At 39.9% G+C, this 25,662-nt stretch overlaps 1 protein-coding gene and 1 long non-coding RNA gene across 3 annotated transcripts in view; one reads left to right on the top strand and one right to left on the bottom strand.

Moving 5' to 3' along the window:
- LOC135114191 (DAZ-associated protein 2-like) overlaps positions 1-5,439 on the top strand; it is a 30,543-nt gene extending 25,104 nt beyond the window's left edge. For both annotated transcript variants that reach the window (XM_064029932.1, XM_064029933.1), the window contains 2 exons: positions 1,759-1,965; positions 3,323-5,439. In XM_064029932.1, the coding sequence (XP_063886002.1) occupies positions 1,759-1,965; positions 3,323-3,505 (390 nt within the window). In that variant the 3' untranslated portion in view covers positions 3,506-5,439. The remainder of the gene's footprint in view (positions 1-1,758; positions 1,966-3,322) is intronic.
- LOC135114192 (uncharacterized) overlaps positions 1-25,662 on the bottom strand; it is a 121,792-nt gene that overhangs the window by 12,712 nt on the left and 83,418 nt on the right. The window lies entirely within an intron of this gene.

Genomic DNA, 25,662 nt, shown 5'->3' on the forward strand with positions numbered 1-25,662 from the left:
GTGACTGGCAGACAGCCATTGCCGGTCAGAGCTGCTAACTTTTAGTTCCATTTCATTTACAGTTGATTATAATATTTTTATTAGGTTTTATGCAAATAGTTTAACTTTTATACAATGTTGAGTATATATTGTCATTTAAGACATGTTTATCTATGAATGAATTATGTGGCAGGAGGTGGTAAGCTGCTGCCATCACCTACCTCAGTAACCACTCACTCAGATTGCAAAGCATGTTTTGAATAACTGTATATAATATTCATCATTTTGATTAACTAGAGAAAAATAATTTCCCTAAAACTTAATAGAACTAAAATCAAATTTTGAGTCAGTAGGCAATTATCAAATATATGTTTTTTTGGTTTAAGTGGCTATTGTGGTGGGTGGCAGCAGCATAGTACCACATGGCAAGAGCAAAAGCAATAGCTGTAGAGTACATTATTTGATAGAAATAATTGTTGCTTTGCCATTTTACTAACTTTTACTGGAAAAGGATGAAGTATGAGACAAAATTTTTTGAAAAATCTAAGATTTAACATATGATAATATAACATTTAATTGTGTATGCATTAGCATTCAGAAAATTTATGCAATCTGGCATACATGTATCATCTGTCAGTTTTCAGTGTTGTATAAAATTTCATTTATCCTTAGAAAGTTGGGATACACTGCTAGCATTCCTAGTTCTCATTTTTCCTTGCAAGATCTCCTGTATTCATAATTGTAGTTAGTTTTATTTCACTGAGTAATTTTGTCACTGCTTATCCTTTTTGACATGTATGCTGAAGTGGGGACAGCCATGACTTATCTAGATTATTTGTGGTGTTAGTATTTCTCTTTCATTGTAACATTTTTAAGGGAGTAAGTACAAATCTGCCCTCTCCTTAACACAATTTCAATCTGGACCTTCAGTCTTCTGTATGTCTTGGGTGGAATCTGGGGACCTTAAGGTGGTTGCAAAACATGTCTGTACTTGAATGCACTCTTGTCATTCCACATGTTTTTCCCAAATTTTAAACTGTTTACACTTGGTATTTTTAGCAAAATGTGAGGGGTTTCTTGGCAGATCTCGATGATGGCATCTTGAAAATCTATAAAAAGTATTACTGTTTGTTTCCTCAGATAGTTTTTGAGGTCAGGGTACTTGAATTTTGTTTCCCTAGTAATTACATTAATTTGCCTTCACTTCTTTTCCTAGAATAAAATATAACCATGGAGATTTTCCTTGATATTGCAGATTCTTTCCACCTTAGGAGCAAGTTTTGCTGCCTTTTTATATAAATGGTCTGCATGCTTTTCCCTTAGTTCAGGAATTGAGCTTTAAGTAAAAACCTGCTTCATATAGGACCAAGATGTGAATCTCTTGACTAAGTATGAAAGGATTTAATGTATAAAATGGGGCATGAATTAGAGTTATAAAAGCTCAAGTACACAATTACTACTTTTCTGCCTCCCTGAGATGCACTGATGCTTCCTGAGGGTCTTGTTCTGTTGTCAGGACATCATTCAATAGCCAGATGTACAATACAGAAATCTGGTGAGATTAATGGGTATAAACTTACTAAATCATTTTTCTGCAAAGTTGAATCTAGTTAAATATGAGAGCTTCAACAATTTTTTTCTCTCTCTCTATTAGATACCTTAAGATATTTGTGGAAGTGAAAAAAAAAGAGTAGATTTTATTGGAGTGTAGTAGAAGCTATCAGCTTCTATTGATTGTTGATTATTTGCCCAAATTAATAGCACAAAACTACTTTTCAGAATATTGCTGCAGCTCAGCAGGCTCAAAAGGTTGCTTTGTCACATCAAGCCCAACAGCAGCAGCAAGCAGCTCTGTACATGCAGCAACAGCCACAGCAGATGTATCTGCAGCAAGTTCCAGGATATTTCCAGCATCCACAAGCTGCAGCAGCAGCTGCTGCTGCTTCTGCTTCTCCTTATCAGCCTGGCCAGAATGTCCTTGTGTTGGTAAGTAATAGGGCAGAATCATGGGTAAACAAATGCATGTGGAAGACAAGGAGAGCTTATCAAAACTCATGCATGATTGGCTTTGCACACTGTTCAGTAATATGCATAGCCATTCTAACAGGATCACTTCAGTCTAGTACATGGAAGGGTTAGCTGGTAAGTTTGATCAGTCTGGGCCTTAGATACTTGAAACACTTCAGGACCAGTGACCATACAAGGTCAGATTCATCACACCTGGTACCACTACAATCTTGGCAGAATGTCTGTTCATGAACAACACATTAGCCTGATGGTATTTTACTACCCCAGCCTCAGACACTGACAAATTGGTCAGTCATGTATAAACTTTCATTAACTGTCTTTGTCTTTCAGATGTGTTTGTTTATCAACAGATGTAAGTAAGGCTCCATCCATGTGATCAGAAATATCTGTTAACAGTTTGCCTGTTCATGTGCCCACTGGATGTAGGCAAACTAGTATAGTGCTGGTGGTTGTGTGTGTTCATTAGACCAAACACTGTTGGGTACCATGACTGCAAGACATATGAAGTTTCCTATGGAAACAAAGGGCTATGGTTGATACTATTAAAATGTTAATGATTGAGCAGCAGGTATGTCCCTCCATCCACAAAAGATCAGTGGCCTATACATAATTTTCTTCATTTAATATAGCTTTATTAGCAACATTCTTGCTAAAGGAATGTTAAAATAGACACATACAAAGACCATCTGCTTCTGTTTGGTTATAACTGGCCCAGACTATTTTTTTGGTTAACAAAGCAAGTGTGCCTGCACACATAGCTGTTGGTAAGCATTGCCTGCAGGACTGTGCTTGATCATATGGAGGGGGCTAAAATGCAGTTTTCCACCATTTACTTCACTACACAAGATAATGTGATATTTTGATGCCATAATATTTTATAAATGTCATAACCTGTCAAAAGATTTCATAATGTCCATCACAACATTTATTGCACTAGGGCATTCTGGCAATCTTCACACATATCCATTCCAACTCTAGGCAGTGTTATTCTATTTATATTATCTAAAGTTTTTACTTCATCATCATTGTAAATTATGGCAAATCAATAGTCACCAGTGCAAGTATCCACAATGGCAGTGTTTTTAGGTCTAATAATACCTTTATAGGTCATTAGAGAAGTCATAAATTTTACCACTGAGAAGTGTGGCAAGTGCTTGTTGGAAAGATTTTACCACACGGCCAGTTACAGCAGGCATTCATTCTCTTACCCTTTACTATTCTCAGATACTTCATTATTTACTTTTAATATCATTCAGTCAATTTCTTCCTAATGCCAATAAAAGTGGTTAATGATAACTTTCATATGTGTCTTCAGAATGGCTTTGACAATGGAGCTCGATTTGATGGCATCAGTCAACCCAGCATTCCTCCTCCCCCACCTGGTGTTGCCCCCAATGCAGCCCAGTTGGCAGCTGCTTCAGGGGCACATGTGGCAGTGTCGCAGAAGAAAGCTAGTTTCTTATCTGGAGGGTCAGGTGGAGGTTACACCATCTTCTAATATGGATAGTACTGCTGCTCACAAGAAAAGTAAATCTTAACGTTATTGTTAAATTTTTCCGTAGGGAGACCGAAACTAACCTCACTAATGTGTATACAATATGCTAAAGGGCAGAAATTTTTTTTTCTAAATTAACCAAAATGTTTTCATGGCAAATTGATTTTTGGAAAGGTGGTACTCTGATATGCCCAGTCAATCATGCATTTTACTTTATTATTGTAAGCACTTCAAGTAATGTGAAATGTAGTACAGTGTAAACACCAATCACAGTAAAAACATGTATATTACAACCTGATGTATACACAACTTAAGGATAATTTGTTTTTATTCATTTCATTTTTCTGCACAAACAAATTTGAGGTACTGTCAGAGTACATACTTTAGTAAAAAAAAAGTTTTTGATTGTATGCTTAATTTCTGGTTCAATATTTCCAATAGGAACTGATTCAGCCAATGAAATCAGACTGTCATAACAATATTTAAAGTTTTCATGTGTGGAGAAATAAAGTAATCTTTTATTATTAATTTTTAGTCAGTCAGCAAAATTATTATAACTGAGTACTAATTTGACAGTATACATTTACTTTCATACAGATTGTAAACTGTACAATTTGAAATATTTGAAGACATGGTTATAATTTTCACTACTGGAGTAAAACATACTTCAAGCTCAGTTTTCTGTTAATAGTGGAGTATACTTGATAAGCTTATTGGGAAACCTTAGCATACTTACCAAACTGAGATTAATGAAGATGTGTAAAACAAAAAAATTATGGTCCCTACAGCTGTAACTTCCATCCCAATTCAGTTAGTCATTGCTATGAATTGACTTTGTTGTTGCATTTTTTGCAGAATCTTGAAACCTAAGCAAAACCTGGAATTGCCAAAATTAGTAATCTAAAGAACAATTGTTACAGGTTGAAAATACTGAGTAGAACTGTAAATAAAATTAACATTGGGTCAGCATTTCTAAAGATCTTGAATTTTGAGTAATAACTGAAATTTAGTGCCAATTAAAAAAGTAACAAGAAATACTGTTGTTCACAATCAGCAAAGCTTCATTGTACTAACTTGTATGTAATTTAATTTTTTTGTTATATTTAGCTTGAAAACAGCATATGATTTCAAATTAATGTAGCAAACCCAAACTGCTCTTTGGTTATTTTAAACTACTGGTTAAACTACTGGTCCTTGTAGCATTTTGGATATCAGCATTCCTAGATTTAATTCATACTCAGAAGTGCACACATTATTTTCCTTATAATACATTTAGTTCTTCCATCACAAATGGCTTGAAGTCTTGTGTTTTTCTCTATTTTGTTGCATGTTGGTCCATGTACATATCAGGTTCTTCAGACAAGGATTAAAAGGACAAAATTGACGTTATTTGATAGTTCCAGGAATAATTTTTACCACCTCTGTTCCATTTTTTGAAGACAAGGTCCTCCATGCATACATATTCAGTGTTATGACAATGATACATACCAGCCAATGAATTTGATTGTATGTATTTTTGTATATAGATACTTTATGTATGTAAATATCATTGAAAGTTATGTCATTCCATGTTTTAAGGAATTTTCTAGTCCACTATAATAATGAGCTTTGGGCCTTCAGTAATGGCATACCAGACTTCATAGAATGCTCTTGTAATGTGTAATAAGTTTGTGTGCTACTAAAGAGGATTGTAAGAATTATCAGTGAGTGCATAGATTAGTTAGATAGGATGTTTGTGCTTTTACTGTATAGGAGCAAGTTATTCATGATATAGCTCTGTTTTGAACATGAGTGGAGACATTTGTATGTAAGCAACTTTATATTCACTTGATTTGACATAGTGAAAATATATATGGTTATGAACCTATCTATAATATTATAGCCCATGTATTTCGACATTAATTCTTATGATCAATAAATAAAGGTCAGCAGCAATGCATTTTTTTTTTAATCTTTTTTCTATCATCCTTACCAATAATATTCCTATGGCTTTTTTAAGACAGGGAAATTGGGTAATAGGCTGGAATGAACCATAGAAGCACAGAGACATCATATCACATCACATACATCATCATATTTGAATCTGGAAAAACTCACTAGGAGTCACATTTTATCTGGCAAGTTATTTGATACTTACTAATTTGAGGCTGCAACTTTTCTTTCCCAGTATTTGGAAAGAATTGTACCAACAAGGAAAATAGGTTGAGGAAAATGGCCACATGCTGTAGGGACAGACGAGAGCTGCAAATTGCAATATATCAGTAAAGTACATTGCAGCTTTGTCAGAACTACCAGTCAGCCAATAGACCAGTCAGCCAATAGACATTCAGGTAAAGTGAGTTCTGTATAAAGCTGCCAGTGCCTTGATGACATCTCTCGTGCTGTTTTACATTATATGTCTGATAGGGCCTATTCCTTTTTATTAGATCTCCACAAGTTGATCTGGAATACTGGTGATTTTCCCTTGTCTTGTAGCATTGCTGTAATTATCTCCAGCCCAAAGCCTAGAAGAGATTAACAGTTGGTAACCAATAATCACCCCATTTCCTTAATGATATTTTTTATTTGGAGAAAGCATATGACAGGGCTTGATGACATGGCATTTTACTTTGTTTGAGTCTGGTCTCCATGGCTTACTCCTTATCTTTATACAACAGTTTTAATCTCAAAATTTTTATGGATACAGATTGAGGGTGTTCTGTCTGAAGCCTGTTCACTTGAAGATGGTGTGCCACAAGTAAGTATACTTAGTGTCACTTTTTCTGTGGCTAAAAACACTCATCATTATGCTTCTAGATGGAGTGCATGGTTGCTTATATGCTGATGACCTGTCAGTCTCCTTTTCCAAGAGGAAGAGGAAATTACATGGATTTTGTTTCTCAGTTTGGAAGACTGTGGCCATACACTTTTGCTGCCTTTGTGGTGTTCATCCTGTGTGTCAGTCTCCTTTAATTCATGCTCTCACCTAGGTTTCCTTAAATCTTTTAGGGTCAGGATTGCATCTATCGTGGTGACAGTGAATGTACCTTCTCTTTCTGTATGTCCCTAGTGGTTTCTTTTGAGTTCGTTACTGTCAATTCTCCCATGTTTGTGTCTGCGGTCATGCTTCTAATGATAATAACTCATTACCGCATTATGAGTCCAGTGGTTTATTTTTAGGACACTATTGCACACATTCTGACTCCCTCCCTGTATTTACAGATGGTTTAAAGTCTGATGCTGGAGCTGGTTATGGTGTTATCTTCCCTTCATTCTGTTGAGGCAGTAGCCTCCCTGGTGTTGCTTCTGTTTTTATGGCAGAGCTGCCCACCATTATCCCAGCTTTGAAAATTATCTTTACTCTTCCTTTTTCATCTTTTACAATTTTTAGCAACTCATTCTCTGGTGGAACTATTTAGTCCTTCCCTTTATCCTATTGTTTTATCAGTTCTTGAGTGAACATAAGAACATAAGAAATAAGGGAAGCTGCAAGAAGCCACCAGACTTACAAGTGGCAATCCCTGTATGAAATATACCTATCTATCTCCACCTATCATCTCCATCCATAAACCTATCTAATTTTCTCTTAAAAGCTCTATAATGTCTTAGCACTAACAACATGATTACTGAATCCGAAATTACTGATCTCGACTTCTGCAGATCTTCATTGCTAGTATAGCACTTCTTTTACAAATATTTACGTATATAAATTTGTATAGTGTAGTACAATTTCAGTCACTGAATTTGAAATTTAATCCTTTTATGTGGCTGTGATAAAAATTCCATTTTAGTCTGGCACCGCAGTAAACACGCCTTCTTGAATCGTTTCATTTGATCTTTATTCAGTTTCATGATATTTACTTTACTCTGTTTCGATAACCTACATATAAATTGCATGTATACACACACACACACACACACACTCACACACACACAAGGACTGGCTCCCTTGCACACAACATAGTTGGCGGTTCTAGGGAAGTGAGAGTTGATGTTCTCGGCGTCCCCAAGCTCCTGTCATCCAGCGAGGCATCAAGCGCCTGATGGTGATCGAGCGGCGGAGAGGGGCTGCCGTCTGTATAACCATATTAGCCGCGGCGATGAATTGATGATGGATGAAGTACCCGGTATAATTGCCATGATGCGTTCACAAAATAAACGAGAATCTTTCTTACTCAATTTATGTAACATTTTCATTATTCCCTGCACACGGATTTTGTTGTACGTTCAAATAAGTAACTGAGCAACATTTCCACTCTTAACGAACAGACCACGCAATGATCGAAACCTTTAATGACGCATAAATTTGATTTCCGTGTTTTCTCTGTTCTTTGTTCCGAAACAGATTCTTTAAATGTATCGGACTCAATGAGGAAGATAATTATTTGATTGTAAATGATCGCTACATAATTTGCAGGTTAAGCAGCAATTACGTCCAAATATAATGGCAAACCAAGAAGAAGAAGAAGAAAATTATAATAACAATCATGTGACTTGCCGTGAGTGACTCGAGCAATACTAAATCAGGGGTTCAAAACGTTTTTAATATTATTTATCATTTATTTATTTATGTACCCCTTGAAGTCTCAATATAAACCACGTACCCCTTACCGAAAATGCACCTGAATGCAGTCAGAACATAACATGTGTCCAGGAATTTATCAGCAGTTAATAACTGATGTGTCCACGAATATATATATATATATATATATATATATATATATATATATATATATATATATATATATATATATATATATATATATATATATATATATATATATATATATATATATATATATATATATATATATATATATATATATATATATATACGAGTATATGATCATATCTATCAGTCTATAAATTATATCATGAAGTGTGCCCATGAATTCATCAATACCGTAGGTAATAACAACAATAATTGTCTGTGAATCCATGGGTCAGTCCAGATCCTATAAAAGAGCTGTCACGTACGTCCAAATTCCCCTCACCTACCCTTTGGTGTACGCGTACCCCAGGCTGAGAACCCCTGCACCAAATGGAAACTATGAAGGACAAACACAGAAGTAAGGGATGGGACGCAAAACGGTACTTCTATCCCTCTTATGATCCTGGAATTACTACTAAATTAGAACAATGACTTGGACTCAATAATTTCATAAAAGAAAAAAAAAATAGGAGAATGACTGGATATCATAGCTTAAAAATACGGAATATCAGGTAATCAGTTCTCAAGATCTCAACTGTCGAGAAAATCAGACTCTATTTTTGACGATATTGTGACTTTTCCTGTCCATACTGTTGTCATGGTCTTTGTGACTGTGTGATGAAAAAAGGTTAAACTAAATGTGATTCGGTTTTTAATGGATCTATCATCAAAGTCCAAAAAAAACAATGAGGTGACACACGCTTCTGGAGGCGCCGCGCTGAGCGATTCAATTAAGCCTTACTTGCGAGCCCACAAGACGACTGAACGTCCTCCATCACTCATCCATTCTAATGATTCTTCTTCTTTTATCGCAAGTAGTGAGTTCCCAAACTCTGCCATTTCTTCACAAAACGGTTGAACTTCCTGCAAGTCATCCATTCTAACGATTTTATTTCTTTTATCGGAAGCAATGAGTTCCCAAATCCTGCCATTTCTTCACTAGATGACTGAACTTCATCCCTCAGTCATCATTTAAGCTGACTTTTTTTTTTTTCTTTTATCGAATGTATTGAATCCCCAAGCTCTGACATTTCTTCGCCCTAGGTTAGCGTTGGGAAGTGTTTCTGTGTTGTGGTGGGGGTGATGAAGTTGGTGATAGTTGCGGTGGCGGTGCTAGGGAGTAATTAAAGAATTATACAAAGCTATTGATCATTGTAATGGGTTCAGAAGGCTGGGTTCAGGCCCCGTGCACCTACAGAGCAAGCCACACAAGGAGGTTCATTGACCCCCCGCATCGTCTGGTCCACTCGAGGCGATTACGAGTCTTCAAGATTATCGAATATTCTGCTCGCCACGAATTATCGCATTAAGTAATCCACACTTTGCCCGGCAATGATAAATGCCTATAGAGGGGAGCTACACACGGATACATGCAAGATCATTGTGTTGATGAAATGAGCGGTTATGAGTCCAAGGTTGTAGATGTAAAGGTAATAGAAATTTTTATATACGTGGCATAGGTCTACGTGCACCAGATAAACGGCGGTCAGGCTATATGAGGTTCGCTTGTGTGTCTAAATATTGGGAAACCATCATCATAGCCTCTGTCAAAAAGGGTACCGAGTTCTGTGCACCTTGTCTGACGAATACTGCATCTGTTCAGGTGTATATTTGACGTATTTTTTTTTTTTTTCCCTTATGATACAACCAATGTCTATGACATGAATCGCGTGTATGTGTCTTAAGTTTGGGTACAGAGTCGAACAAAAGTTGCTGCCAGCCACAGCTGTCTGCAACCGTCTCGCTCCGCCGCCTTGACAGATACCAGGTCGGGAGAAGGCCGGTCAAGTAGGAGGCCGATGGAGGCTGAAGTTACCAGTTTCTTAGCATCGCTAGAACTTGATTCAAGCATCATAATAAGTATTGATCTCACTTTCAAGGCACTCCAGCCTGTAGTCCAGCCTATAGTGATCAAATAAAAGCATTCTGCTAATCCTTTAAGTGTGGATTTATTTTTGGACGAAGACAATGTTGGCCTCATCAAATAGCATATGCAATTATTTTTTTTATCATTTGAACAGGAAGCGCCCTAGTTCAGCCTGAGGGGGTGTCCAGGTGTTTTTCCAGCAGGCAAGTACAAGGGCGGGTCGACGGGTTCCTAGTGACCCGTGCAAGCGGCGACGGTCACGGCGACGCGACTAACTCTCCTCAAACTCTCAGCCTTCACCTCAAGAAGTCACTGCCCGCTGTTCTACGTCAAGACAACGACAGCTTCAGCAGTTAGTAAGTAAGATTATTCACTCATTCACTGAAAAGGAGAGACAGTTTCCTGCAACCAGAGTTTGCATGAATTCTGTGTTCTTTGTGGCGAGTTGTCCTTTAATAAAAAAAAAAAAAAAAAAAATAAATAAATAAATAAATAATTAGATAGATAAAATAAATAAATTCGTAAAATAAATAAATAAATAAATAAAATGTATTAATAAAAGCCTGGCGTACCCTTTTTCTTAAGCCTACAGTACTAGTCGTAAGTATTGGAAACCCAACCTGGTGGTCCAATACTTATGACTAGTACTCAAGTATATACGTATACCTCCTTGAGTCCCTTCCTTAGTCCACTTTTTTTTCGCCGTTCTCTCATTTCTTTTCTCAACTTTTGTCCACCTTCCACCAACGAGCCTCTACGCACACCAAGTATTCATGGAATGTCGATGCACAGACCTGGTCTCCACCACACGCACCACCCGCGGCGGTCTTCCACACAGAACAACACCCTACACCACAGCACCACAGCAACACAGCACCACTGTCTGCTGACAGCTCGTCACGGTGAAGTCTTTTTTGGCGAAAACAACCTCACAAGTCTATGATTACAAACTTTAATATCTGTTTATTGTTGTTATTTGAGGGAAAACAGTGAAAAGTGAATATGCGCTTCAGGAAAAGAAACGGTGAAAAAAAAAAGAAATGACAGATTGCTTTGGGATGGAAAAAATGAGATAACAAGCTTTATATTTAAAGATGGAAGCAAAACTTTAATTTCTTCCTTCGCTTCTTTCTCAAATCGTCTGTTTTCTTTAAGGTTGGCAAATGAAAGTCATGTTACTTTCAAACAAAAGTAACCCTCCCCCACCTTTCCAACTCTCCCTAGGGCGACACGACTATTGAGGTGTGAACATACACTAAAAGCAGGTATGAACACACACACACACACACACACACACACGTCATAACTTCGTTTCAAGAAGACTCGTCCTGGTTCATCACTGCACTCATTAAGAAGAAAAACTAGAAAAACGCACATCACTGGAGGCTGCGGTGCGTGTTGCTTTACTGGCCCTCTGTTGAAGCCAGTGTCTTGTTGAGCCATTTGACCACGCAAAAATGACTCTCTCTCAAAATCGCACATTCTTAAACAGTCATTCGCAAGCTGCTAATTGGTATCTCCTTCTGTGGCTCTGTCCGATTACGCTTAAGGCAGGTACGTGTCGAGGTCCATTAATAACGTGTCATCATCTTCCCTCACTTGGAATGGGTCCAGAAATCGTAAAAATGAGAAGAGAACTATTCCCAGCCTTTGATCAGAAAGATGTCTCGCTGTAATGGACGCCGGCACAAATGCCTTACAGGACTTGTACTAATACTTTACGCTTGAGGAAAATGCAGACTAACTCAATTCGTGGTTTGTGCGCACTCTCTCTCTCTCTCTCTCTCTCTCTTACCGGTGCCCAGAGCTACAAGTGCGAGTCAGGTCTAATAACCTTCAGGCCTCGGGCTTCCGGTGCTGGTCAACATCATCCTCGGCAGACAGAACATACAATAATTTCCGATTTCTGGGATATTAGGCGCATTCAGTGATGAGGGGGATCGAGTGTGAATAGTATACGTATTCTCAGTAAATACATCACTTTTGTAATTACTATCAAGACGTAGGTTGCAAACGTAAGTTTGGTACTGACGCTGACAAAGGTCACAGCACTCGGAACAGACAGGCTCCCCCGCCAGCCATTCATATCGAGGCCACTCAGGAAGCGACAGATTTACATTAAGAAAACCAATTCACATAACTTGCCTATTTGCACCGCGCGTCCTGTCTCTTTTATTTAGCAGGACGCAGGATTGTTCCTCTGTGTCCTTAGAAGAATTTTGATTTCAACTTGCAGCACACGTCGCTCATCCCTGTCTGTCCATCCCTGCCTGTTAATTACACGCAGAGTGAGGAGCAAGCAGGCGACGACTGTGCTCTCTTTGTTACTACCTACTTCACCTTACCGAAGTGCCGTGTCTTTGACGTTGGCGACCATGGAACGCCAACTCTTCTAATCTTCTGCATCTCTCAATAAATCATGTGCTCTCCTGTTGTCTCCATTATCTCGTACAAAGCTGTCCAGGTATTTCACTCGTTATTTTCTTCTATCTCTTTTCTCTTGTGTCATTCTTGAAAGCAGTCAAGTTACTACCTACATCTGATACTCATGTAAAAAAAATAAAAAAAAATTATATGTTAGGTGCCTGATGAAGCCACAACATTAATTCCTGTCCTCAGATTGCAATGATCATGTGCCTGCTGTTGTTTACTCCCTGAAGGAAATTAATGTAAATATTTACTACATCTCGAGACGTTCTACTTTTCCTGTTCTCACTTTGTTATTATTGTTTTCTTTCTTCTACTGCATGTCAGAGAGAGAGAGAGAGAGAGAGAGAGAGAGAGAGAGAGAGAGAGAGAGAGAGAGAGAGAGAGAGAGAGAGAGAGAGAGAGAGAATCTAAAAAGGTGTTGATTGAGAAGATCTGATAGAGGTCTTCAACTGGCACAAGGGACATAACAAGAGGGACTGATTTATTGATAAAAAAAAAAAGGAAGGCGCCACAACATCGCGGTTATATTGAACTAACAAGGGTGATGTTAAAATATTTTGGGTTAATAATCAAAATAAGACTAGAAATAACGGGGTCAAGCTTGATAAAATTAAACAAAAAAAGAAAAAAAAAGACAAGGATACTGGTTCTCAGATAGAGCGGCAGATGACTGGAATAGCCTCAGTAATCAAGTTGTTAGTGCCGAGCTGATAGGGAGCTTTAAGAGAGGACTAGAGAAACTTATAGATAGGGATGATAGGTGGATCTAGGTAGGCAGCTTCTCTTATGTTCTTATATTCTGGGGTGTTTTGTATGTTCGTGTTCCACTCTCTCTCTCTCTCTCTGTGTGTGTGTGTGTGTGTGTGTGTGTGTGTGTTTCAGTTACCAAAGCCTCCTCTAATCCCACCGATCATTCAGTCTTTTATTCCATGGACAAACGGATGAACCACTCTCCTCCTCAGTCTCCCAGCTCCTCATCGAATCAACTCCACACCCAGCCGCCCAGCTCCTCAACTAGCCAGTCACCTCCTCACCCAGTCAACTTAGCCAACCAACCGAAGACAAAAGCAGGTCACCTTAGGCAACCAGCAGCCAACCAGCTCACCTACCCTCAAGTGACCTGCCGATCCACTGTTAACCCACTGTGCTACACAAGGAGGCTAGGCTGAGTTTGTTACCAGCCAACCAAAGCAGCCTTCTCACCTGTACCACCGCCTTCCCTCTTTCTTTCCCGCCCTCCCTCCCTCTTCACCACACTGGCAGTCGCAAGTATTTCAATAAGCACTGCAGAACAAATCGCACCGTAGTAGAGCAACAGGAAACCCCACAGCTAGAGATGTTACGAGATTTGAAGATGAGTCGTGTCTTCTTTTCTTGTAATTGCGTGAAGGGAACACGTTTTCAGCACTCCAAGCCTCAACTTTCTGCTCATTTCGCGAGTGAAACACAGACTTTAGGGTGGTGAGGAGGCGTCATCAGAGAGGTAATGATGCGGGGAAACTGAGAAGCAGCAGCGAAGGATTGCCGGCAGTGTTTGAGAGACAATTACAGCTGGATTTGAGAAGAATCTGTTTGGAAGGGAAACTCGTGACGGACTGAGGTGTGAAAGGAAGGTTTAATGAGGTCCCTCACTGGTAGATTAGAGAGGTGCAAATTATGAGACAAAAAAAAAGGAGGAAATGCTGAGGTACTAAATGTGATGATCCTGAAGGTCTCGCCGATTTAATAACGTCATTAGAGGGTCTTGGGTCATTGGAGTAGCGGGGAAGCGACTTGGCTCTACATCACACTACGGCACCAGCACGACCACGGCCAACCAGCCTGAAGGTGGAAACATATAAGACTCGCCTGGACCCCGGCGTAAGGGGGAAAAGTGAAACAGAAAAAAAAAAATGTAATACCATGCATTCACACGCGGAGAGAGAGAGAGAGAGAGAGAGAGAGAGAGAGAGAGAGAGAGAGAGAGAGAGAGAGAGAGAGAGAGAGAGAGAGAGAGAGAGAGAGAGAGAGAGAGAGAATGGGGGTGGCACGGGGCGTGTTCTGCGTACCTATTAAAAAAAAAAAAAAGCACGACCTGTCTGTTCGACAGCCTACCTCGCGGCACGTTGCCACCTGCCTGCCCACCCCTGGCGCTCTTGTGTCCTGCCTCGGCGGCAGGTCGATGGAGCGAGGCAAGGCTGGGGAGCACACGACTCGCAGGTGTCTGGGAGTATATCAGGGCAATGCCTTTGGCTTGGGGTTTTCAAGAGTTTTAAAATTTTAGAGGACACTAATTTTTTTTTTTCTTTGTTTCACGAGCGCAGTAATCCTTGTAAACGTTCACTTCCTGAGGACTGCCGCAGCAGAACTGTGCAGTGAGAGCCACTGCTGGGAAATGAAGCTCATTTAAAAAGTAAGTGGTCGCGGAATGCAAATAAATGTAGATATGAATCATAACTGACGTCTGTGATGATATTTTGAATAAAGCGTAAGTTGTAGAGCAGAAAACGCTGACAAACTGTGGTTACCTGCCTTAGCCTGTGGTATTGTTTGCGATTAGGTTTATTATAATTGCTCGTTAGCTGCTACAGTACACAGCAGTCGGTAATTATTTTCCTGAAGGTGTTGCTTTCTTGAGACAATCATTCCGACGACCTCGAGCACCACCACAGAGCCACTAAACAGGCCACTCGGGCATCCTGGTTCTGTCTCTCCACTCTCGTGCATCGCCACTTTGTTTCTCTCTCTCTCTCTCTCTCTCTCTCTCTCTCTCTCTCTCTCTCTCTCTCTCTCTCTCTCTCTCTCTCTCTGGATATTTTATCACTATCGTCATTTTCTTTATGTAAATGAATAATGGCTTTGCTATAATTCTACCTCTGTTACTACCACCACTATCACTACTATTTCTCCCAGTAGCTACTCCTCTATTTTTTCCACCACCTTATCCTCCTCCTCTTCCTCCTCCTCCTACTACTACTACTACTACTACTATTACTACAAGCACTCAATGTTGCTTTTATTACCTTTGCTTATTTTTATTACGCCGTTGCTGTTGCTGCTACAAGAATATAAAGAAAAACGACAATAATTACTTTTACTTCTACTACTACTACTACTACTACTACTACTACTAGTACTACTACTAATTATACTACTACTACCACTGCTGCAATCATCAGTACTATATTACTACTTCTATGAAAGGAAATAATAATAATAACAATGGCGTCGAGGTAGAATACAAGTAACAACGCATCGGTCGCCTCATCGTACATTATTTACACATACTCAGCAAGCAAGCAAGCAAGCAAGCAAGCAAGCAAGCAAGCACTCGTTCCTCAGACTGAAAAGAAAAACCCTTATCTCTTTCTCTTTTCCAGGCTCCTAATGATACATTGCACCAATATCCGCATTCAATACTGCCGATAAGAAAAATCTGTCTTGCAAACCACAGACAGCAGACAGTAATCAGCCCCTTGCCTCCATTCCTGACTGGCCTACACAAGACCTACCCTGCTAGCCTGATTGTCTCCACCTGCCTCGCTTTGGAGAGCAGGTGGTCTCCTCAACACCTGCTTGCTTCTGCTTACCTCTGCACACCCAATCTTCCTGAGTTAGTTGGCTTTGCTTTTCCTGTCCTTGCATATTTATCGTTGGTCTCATCTAATTACGACGCTTGCGTACATAGGTTTAAGTAGAGTAAGTGGACAGTGACCTTAGTCTTTGTTTACTTTCCGCTGCTTTGACAGATTTTGTTGTTTCCCCGGTAAATTAGTGTGAAGAGCTCGTAGGCTTTGAGGGAAAGAAATGTGACCTATTATTTGCAAGTGTGGGTAATGAGTTGAAATGTGAAAGAGATGCATTGTTTGAGTTGTAATGGGCAGAGGTCAATAAATAGTTGTATAATTATCGTTGTTTCGGTAAATATTGTTGTTCCCTGATTGATTATGATGAAACGCTTGCATACTTTGAGGAAGAGAGGAGAGGTATACTGTATTGTCTGCAAGTGCGGGTGATGCGTTGAAATGTGTGAGAGACGCATTGTTTTAATTATAATGGGCAGAGATCTATTGATACTTGTATACTTTTCATTGCTTTGATCAATTCTATTTTTACCTTATGATGAAGCTATCGTAGGCTTTGAAAGAAAGAAATAAAAAACTTATTGTCTACAAGTGTGGGTGATGTGTTGACGTGTGTGGGAGAAACATTGTGTAGTGCTATATCTTTCACTGTTAGACAAGGTTTTTCATAGTCATCTGCAATCTTTAGATACTTGTTTTAGTAGTGCAGTCTCTCAAATAGCTCTGCAGACCAAGAAAAACAAGATTAACTTCCTATTCTCTCTCTCTCTCTCTCTCTCTCTCTCTCTCTCTCTCTCTCTCTCTCTCTCTCTCTCTCTCTCTCTCTTCTTGTTTTTTTCTTCTTCTGTTATCTCTTTCACTGCTAGACGATGTTTCCTATAATCATCTTCAACTCAGAGAAATTTAATTTTGTACCCCAGTCTTTCAAATACTTCTGTAGCCTAGAAATACAATTTAACTCCCTATTGTTTTGTTTCCCTGTGTGTCCATGCAAACAATTTCTAACAATACACTGAAGGTTAACAAGGTACGACCACGACAGTAAAAATGGTTATGCTGTATGTCGGTTGGCCTGTTGTGTAGTGAATGTACTTAAATGCTTGTTGGGGGTGTGAGATGCCGGGCTTAAGGAGGGTGAGGATTGTGTGCTTGCCGAGGAAGCTTGAATTTCTAATCAGGGGTGGGGGGATGTGGGTGGGTGTGCATGTTAGAAGGAGCTCTGAACCAGTTGTATGAGTCTGTGGAGGTCCATCAGCCAACCCTGTCCCTTACTCGGCATATTTGGTGTGGTGGAGGTGTGCCAGTACTTGCTTAAGATAAGGCCGTTCTATTGTTTGTAATTTTAATAGTACTTTTTTAATTTTCCTTACTTGGACTGCAGGTGGCGCTTATTATGTTCAAAGCTAACATTATCTCTTCATTTTTTTTACATACGTAATGCCAATTACTGTGTCTGTGCCAATAAATTATCTAACTACCCTTGAACTAACTAACCTAACTAACCCTGGACATGTGATGCGAACTATTTTCCTGATGATGAAGCCTTTCCGAATGAACCTGTACAACAACACTGCCTCATAACCACCGAAACGAACACTTCTTTTTCTTTCAAGATGATTGCGACCACATTGCTTTGCGGGTCACAGTTCGCAACACTCGCTATTTTCTCTTGGTTTCGAACAGACTTTTCGGTTGTTTCACGGAAAATTTACCAACAGTCTAACCAACTTTTTTTTCAATAATATGATGACACTTTACTCAGTAAAGGGCGTCCGAATAGTTGTAGGGACTTCTCTGAACATTACGTTGCTTTCCTTGTACATAGTAAATACGTTATGTGTAAAGAACACAACATTAATCACAATCACTGCTTCTTTGTCTGCTGCTCATACAGGGTGCATCCGTAACCAGCTCAATGAAGTCATGTCACACGACACTCCTCTCAAGAATTTTGAAACTATGGCTGACCTGACCGTAGAAAAAAATATTTGACCACGGCACTGTTTATGGCCAGTTTGGGGTACTGTTTTATTTGTCTGAGACGAAATAGTGTGCAGTCTTCATCAATTTCTTGGTACTTTGTTGTAAAACCTACAGAATTCAGGGCAACATAAAAATGGGTCTTTAATAATGCAATATTTGATTCTAGGCAATATGGATAAAAAAAAAAAAAATAGTATAATTTAGATAATAGCTAAAAAGGGATATTAATAAAGTCACTTGGTGGTTCTTGACAATTTGGCAACGGCTGACTGGCTGTCTGCTGCACCTGTCTTGAATTGGCACTCTCCTGTGTGCAGTTGTCTGTTTTTGTGTACTGTTAAACCAGTCCTTGCATTAAAAACTAAACATCATAAGAGTATTTGAGTTTTTTTCCACATTGTGAGTAAAGCACGACCACACAACAAGTGCATGTACATTTTGCCAAATATGTAAAGAGAAAATTCACCTGAGTACCTGCGCGTGGCGGTGCCGGTCCGGCACACTTTCTACGAAAAAAGCCAACCTGCCAGGCAAGATGCAGACTGGTGGGGAGATGAGCGATCTCTATGAATCCCGCTGCACATACACCAGTAAACAATATATATATATATATATATATATATATATATATATATATATATATATATATATATATATATATATATATATATATATATATATATATATATATACTATATATTATATTATATATATAAATCGGAAAAAAATACTACATTATGTAAGGGGCGAGGCGGGAGGCACTAGAAAAAAAAAAAATGTTGCATAGGGTAATATAATTTCCTTAATTGGTCCGAAGAGAATAACGATGACGACAACTATGATGATGATGATGATGATGATGATGATGAAGATGATGATGATGATGATGATGGTCATGATGATGGTGATGGTGATGGTGATGGTGATGATGATGATGATAATCCTGCTGAAGATGATGATTGCACATTCTGCATGAGACACACCAAGTAAGTTTTTAGGAACCACTGCAAACTAAAAAAACACCTGTCCACACAATACTCTTTTTGCAGCCATCGTCTTGCCTTGGTCTGGATGGCATATGCCAGAACTACACAAAAAGGTGTCTTGCTAACAAATCATGTCTTGAGAGGAGGGCTTGTGGCGCGGGGAAGTTTTTAATTAAGACAGCATGTTGAGAGCCGCTCGATGTGTCCATCATTCAAGGAGCCGTGTGCGGACAGTCTGCCATAGCGAGTGACATTGAGTCCCTTCTTTACGCGTCTTTGTGGGCAGAGACACTCATTTGTGAACTGACAACTCGGAGGAAAATGCGAGGAAACATTAAATTCAACATTGGAAGTCAGGCAACACGCATGATGGAGGGACCGGTTCCGCATTTTTTTTCTCTCTCTTTTTTTTTCCTGTCTCTCCCTCCATCGACGAGTTTCTCAATAGGTGGTCACACACCTCGTTCCGTCGTCATCCAAGTTAATCTGACGGCCGCCTATCCCGAGCCTCGCTTCCGCACGGGCCTCGTAATGCCTGGGCCGGTGTTCTGCTCTGCTACACTGGGAGCTGTGCAGGCAGTCATTATCTCGTCGATTATTGCCGGGAGAGAAAAAAAATGTTGTGTTGGGTGGCCAATTGTGGGGAGGAGGTGCAACTTCACAAGTGATTGAAAAAAGGTCACACCGCCGCCAGCGCCGCCAGAACGTGTTTGGTTGTCCTCAAGTTTCCTCGAAGATATTTGTGTACCTATTAAGTTAACACCCTCTTTTTGTCGCTGGTGATATTGGTGGACAATTTGACACGCGTAAGATATGTGAGAGAGAGAGAGGAGAGGAGAGAGGAGAGTGAGAGAGAGAGAGAGAGGAGAGAGAGAGAGAGAGAGAGAGAGAGAGAGAGAGAGAGAGAGAGAGAGAGAGAGAGAGAGAAGAGAGAGAGGAGAGAGAGAGAGAGAGAGAGAGAGAGAGAGAGAGAGAGTAAATACTTGTTGGTCTATATTGTAGCTATCTTCGAATCTACTTACTATGTATCTACGAATCTACTTACTGCGTATAACTAATACCTCCATTTACTAGTCTGATTTCATACGATAATTTTTTCCTTAAATGTTAATATACAACTTCACACATTGCCATAACATTCGTATAGAGGCAAGCAGAAAACACGTGCCGTTCATGAGACACCTCTTATGTGCGTGGCTTGGTTGTCCTTCCCTGATGATGTTATTACTTATTTCAAACTGATACGCTTTACAATGTCAATGCATTATAGAAGTCTTGTTATACACCAGTCACTCCTCTGCGTCTTGAGTCGGAAAAGACCAATGCTAGTTACCCTTCTCCACTTTTCCAGATGTTCACCTGTTTACCGAGCAAACTTAGAGGTCGATGGACAGTAGCGGTGTGTCATCTGTCGTTCCATGATTCTAACTCAGGGCGGGTTGTGCATTGAAATATGCACAAGACCACGTAATCCCTCACCACGACACCACGCGCCACCCCAAGCTGACGCGCCCAGTGCTTCACAATTTGGTGTTGAGTTTGGTGCATTAACCTTTGTGTAATTTGTGTATTTTTTTGTGGACAAAATAGTAGTTTTAACTCCAAGATTCTGAGGAAAAAAAATATGGACGCCAAAGAGCTTATTAAAGTTCCACGAAGGTCTGAATTTGCGATAACAGGTTGAGTCCCGGCAGGTGGCAGCACACACAGGCTATCATCTCGCGCCTCCGCCACAAGAAGGTTCAGTGTGGCAGCCAATCACAGGACGCCTTATGCACGATGACAAACCAAAGGGTAGCCTTATTTCTTTTGGCTTGTTGCGAATTACTTTACTGAAGGCATTAGAATTTCGTAATTAACAGAGGAAAGAGTAACTTGCCGTATCAATTTGCTACGATATAACACCAATTTTAACAAAGTTGTACGTGAAATTCAACATGAATGGACTCACTATAAAACAAGAACTGAGGAAATTTAGATGAAGGGACGCGGCGCCTCAACCTCTCAGTTGAACACTTGCAAAAATAAAGTTTACGCGTAGTGTTGTGCATCAGGTGCTGGCTGTGGCTGGTCTGTGTAGAGCATTAACCAATCTGGGTCATCAAATGTGAGAAGTGTGCCTTAAAGACAATGTGTTTAGCTACTTGAAGGTTCTTACGGCACTCAGTAACGGCCTTCACCAGTCTTCTTACGTAAAATTTTATTCTAGAACAGAACAAAACACGAAAGAAAAAAAAAATACAGTCAGCGAAATAGGCATGTGTTGTACATGTTACTGTCATTAACATTAGTACCGGTAAAAAAAAACAAAAAGTATAGGAATATGTGTTTTGCCTTCATGGTCACCAGAATGTCTCAGTTTTCTAAATCCCCAAAGATATGACAAGTAATGCACAAAATCAGCTCCCTCTGTCCATTTGCAGCGCGGCGCGGCTTCTCCCTGTAAACTGATGTGTAACTGAACTTGATCAAAGAACAAAAAATTTCACAAAAAGACCTGTAGAGATAGTTTATAAAACATATATATCCTCTATTTTCTATAAGTGATAACTGGTTTCTAAACCAGTTTTGTGAAGCTTAAGCCATCCGTGATATTATTTTTTCTTGAACTTGAGGCGCTGAACAACTAACAAAGACTCGTCAGTGTGGCCTCTCCTTGGGCTGGCTGGGAACGTTTAGATCACAGGTTGTCACTTGAGGAGACAATATGACATTTTCTTGGCAACAAATCTATTGAACATGAAATTATCAAAAGAAAAACACAAAAGTTTCTCGGCGCGATGCCAGTGATTATTGATGGCGGCGGCGTGCACCTGCACCACCGCGGGCCTCCACGCGTCCTGCGGTCAGGACGTGGCGAGTCTGGGAGCCGCCGACACAACAGCATGTGCTCCCTGAAAAAACAAGCCACCCTACTTGCTCTTACTCAGTTCTAAGTAAAAAAAAAAAATCTAAATCAAGTTATTTCATGCTCCTCGTTTACAGTGTTTTCTTTATCATATAAACACTCCTCCAAACAAGCTGTGATTTGTGCTCCACACAAATAATCATTAGTGTTCCAAGGTAAAATTTAGACTTTCATTAGTTTCTTAATACATTCACACAATTACCTTTAAAATATGAAATAGTTTCAGAGTAGACCAGTATTATATATATATATATATATATATATATATATATATATATATATATATATATATATATATATATATATATATATATATATATATATATATACATACACACACTGTGTGTGTGTGTGTGTGTGTGTGTGTGTGTGTGTGTGTGTGTGTGTGTGTGTGTGTGTGTGTGTGTGTGTGTGTGTGTGTGACTGTAAGCCGCGATCAGTTCTTATCAAAGTTGTCTCGATGCTCTGCTATGGAAAAGAGTTTGAGTCGCACTCAGGATAAATAAAGAAGCAAAGAAGACATCCGGTATTTATCGGCATCAGAAAGGAAGACGAGATTACGCATGCTTGTAAACTCTTCCACTGCATACAAAGACTGATATGATATGGATGAAAAGGAAAATACAGTCCTGCACCGAGAATTCACGGGAAGAAGGTACAGGCATGTATTTAGAAAATCCAATGGATCAGTAACCATTAATACGGCAGTGAATGTAGTGGGAAATTAATATACAATCGATAAGATATACATTAAGATATAATCATGACAGCCAGTTGAAAGGGTTACGTTAAAAAATAGCTTTTGACTTTACCTTATTTTAGAATGTTGTGTGAGTGGATCCCCTAAAATGGAAGTTGTTTAATGCCTGGATGGTAGGGAACCCTGTATAGAGTTTGCATTTGGGAGGTGAAGAAATGTTGACGGAGACGATTGAGGACATTCAGCTAAGGATAGAGGCTTCATCTTATATACGACGTAAAGACTGATACAGAATATTTGGGAGATTATTCGGAAATAATGTGTACGCAAGACTGTGCATCAAATACTTCCGAAATTTAATGCAAAGATCCGAGGCAGGCCACTAGATGTCAGTCAGTACGGTAAAAAAAAAAAAAGCCAATGGATTGCCTTTTATCGAACCCAAATTATGTGTTAATAGAGTCCCATGAATCTTCCTATTCCTGATACATTAAAAACCAAAGAAAACAGTAAATCAAAGTTGTTGACAACAATTTAACGAATTCAGGAAAACTATTTTTTTTTTATAGTGGTTGAATGGAAGTGAAAATTGAAAAAAAAAAAAAAAAAAAAAAAAAAAAAACGTTTACTGAGGCAGCCAGGCAGGACACGAGCAAGAAAGCACAATTCTTACGAACAATAGGAAGAATTCCATCAGGACCACAACTTCCCGAGAACAAAGCTCACAGAGGACAGGAAATATAATTAATAGAAATTTTGGTGAACTAACAACTCGAAGGTACTACATGTGTCTGAAGTGAAAGAAACAATGATAAAAAACTAAAACCGTGTAAGTTCAATTTTAAAGACGTAAAACTCATATATCTATATATCTACCTCTGTCTGTCTGTCTGTCTGTCTGTCTGTCTATTTGCATATCAATATATCTGTCCAACTACATCTCTACCTTTCTATCCACCTGCCTGTCTGTGTGTTTGTCTGTCTGTCCGTCTGTTTCTGTCTGTTCACCTGTCCATCCATCAATCCATCTCTCACAGGGCACGCATTCCCACACACCACCTTCTCCTCCAGGTCTCGCACACATCACCAGTTTCTCTAGACATCTTCAAAAAACACACATTAATGTCTCGATTCCCTTGAAAGAAACAGGAAAAAAGACAAGTATTTGAATTCCCGCGGCGTTCCCAGAGAGTTAAAGGAACTTGGAAACGCATGACGAGATACCAACACAGGTGGAGACGAAGACTAAGTCACGCCGACGCTATACAAACGATATGGCGATCAAGTCCAAATAGCGCAACCACACACGGCAGCGAGCTCGATCTGCTTCACTGAGAACGGGACCCGGAGGAGATGAGGGGGGCCGAGGAGTGCATGAGGGAACCAAGGGAGGCGGAGGGGGGCCGAGGAGTGCATGAGGGAACCAAGGGAGGCGGAGGGGGCGGAGACAGAAGCTGCAGTGAGGTGAGGAAGCCGAGGAGAACCAAGGGGGTTGAAGGAGGGTAAGGAGGGAGCCAGGGCGCTGCACAGAGGAGTGTGCGGGGCTTAAAAAGACGACGAGAAATGAGAGTGTTTAGAGGGGAAAATATGATGAAGGTGAAATCAGTGGAAGAAACCGAGCTGATATCAGGGAAACTGGAGAGAGTATCGAGCCAATTTAAGATAATTATTTTGAGGAGAAGCTACACTGCGCCAGGAAACTGTAATCTGTCAGGGAGGAAATAGTGATCAGAAGGAGGATATCAGAGGGGAAGTTGGGGAAAAAAAATGTCTGGCTGAAGGCTAAGCACAGAGGAAGAGAAAGTAATATACATCGGAAAGTCAGTAACCTCCGCTGAAGTTAACATCCTCCACTGCCCATATTGTCACTCATGCGTGGCCTCCCAGACTCACACCCAGGGTACACCTCTGTTCTCACCCCCATAAGGACACGAGGGCCTCACGCAGCATCGCTTCCAACAACCTTGTAACAACACTCCCGTCCCATTTCACTTTCATATAAAGGAAGATGAGCCATAAGTAATAAAAATAGTAGTAGTAGTAGTAGTAGTAGTAGTAGTAGTAGTAGTAGTAGTAGTAGTAGTAGTAGTAGTGTAAGTAATAGTGACATACAAGAGAATCACGGAAAGAGGAAGAGGAGGAGGAGGAGGAGGATTAGAAGAAGAAGAAGAAGAAGAAGAAGAAGAAGAAGAAGAAGAAGAAGAAGAAAAATAGAAATAGAAACAACAACAACAACAACAACAACAACAACAACAACAACAGCAAGACCACCCCCAAAACCACTACCACCACCAAAACTAATACCCCCCGCAAAAAGAAGAAAAAAAAAAAAACACAAGAATCAGACAAAGCAATAAATATTTTCAGTACGAGACGAAAAGTGTTGAGTATATTTCTGCCGCGGGGCAAGCACACGACCGGAGGAGGAGGGGACGGAGAAGCGGCGTGGCTCGTCTTACCAACCTCACAGATAGACGTGGAATAATCCCCCTCTCAGCTCCTGCCGGCACTTTAACTCTTCTTCTGGTCCTTTTAGTCTAATGAGTGGTGACAGGAAGCCTTCATATCATCACGGTATCAGACTTGCAAATTTATTAAGGCTTGATTTTTTGTTTTCCTTTTCTCTCCTCTGTCCTGATTTGGATTATCTTTCTCGTTTTCTATCTCTTTTGCCTCTCTGTACCTATTGATTGGGCAGCAAAAAACATAAGCTTCCCCTGGTTAGCATGTCATCTGAATGAAGGCAAAAAGTTGTTTTGTGTAGAGAGAGAGAGAGAGAGAGAGAGAGAGAGAGAGAGAGAGAGAGAGAGAGAGAGAGAGAGAGAGAGAGAGAGAGAGAGAGAGAGAGAGAGAGAGAGAGAGAGAGAGAGAGAGAGAGAGAGAGAGAGAGAGAGAGAGAGAATTTCCAAGGCACTTTATTACTACAAAAACTCCTCAGTGACTTTAATGCATCAGTAAGTAGGTATCTTTCTTTCCTCACATTCCCTTGTCCCTCCTCTCCCTCCTCCCTTTCTCCCTTCCTTCCCCTCCTTC

This window comes from Scylla paramamosain, chromosome 27 (genome assembly GCF_035594125.1).
Source record: "Scylla paramamosain isolate STU-SP2022 chromosome 27, ASM3559412v1, whole genome shotgun sequence".
NCBI classification, from domain to species: Eukaryota; Metazoa; Arthropoda; class Malacostraca; order Decapoda; family Portunidae; genus Scylla; species Scylla paramamosain.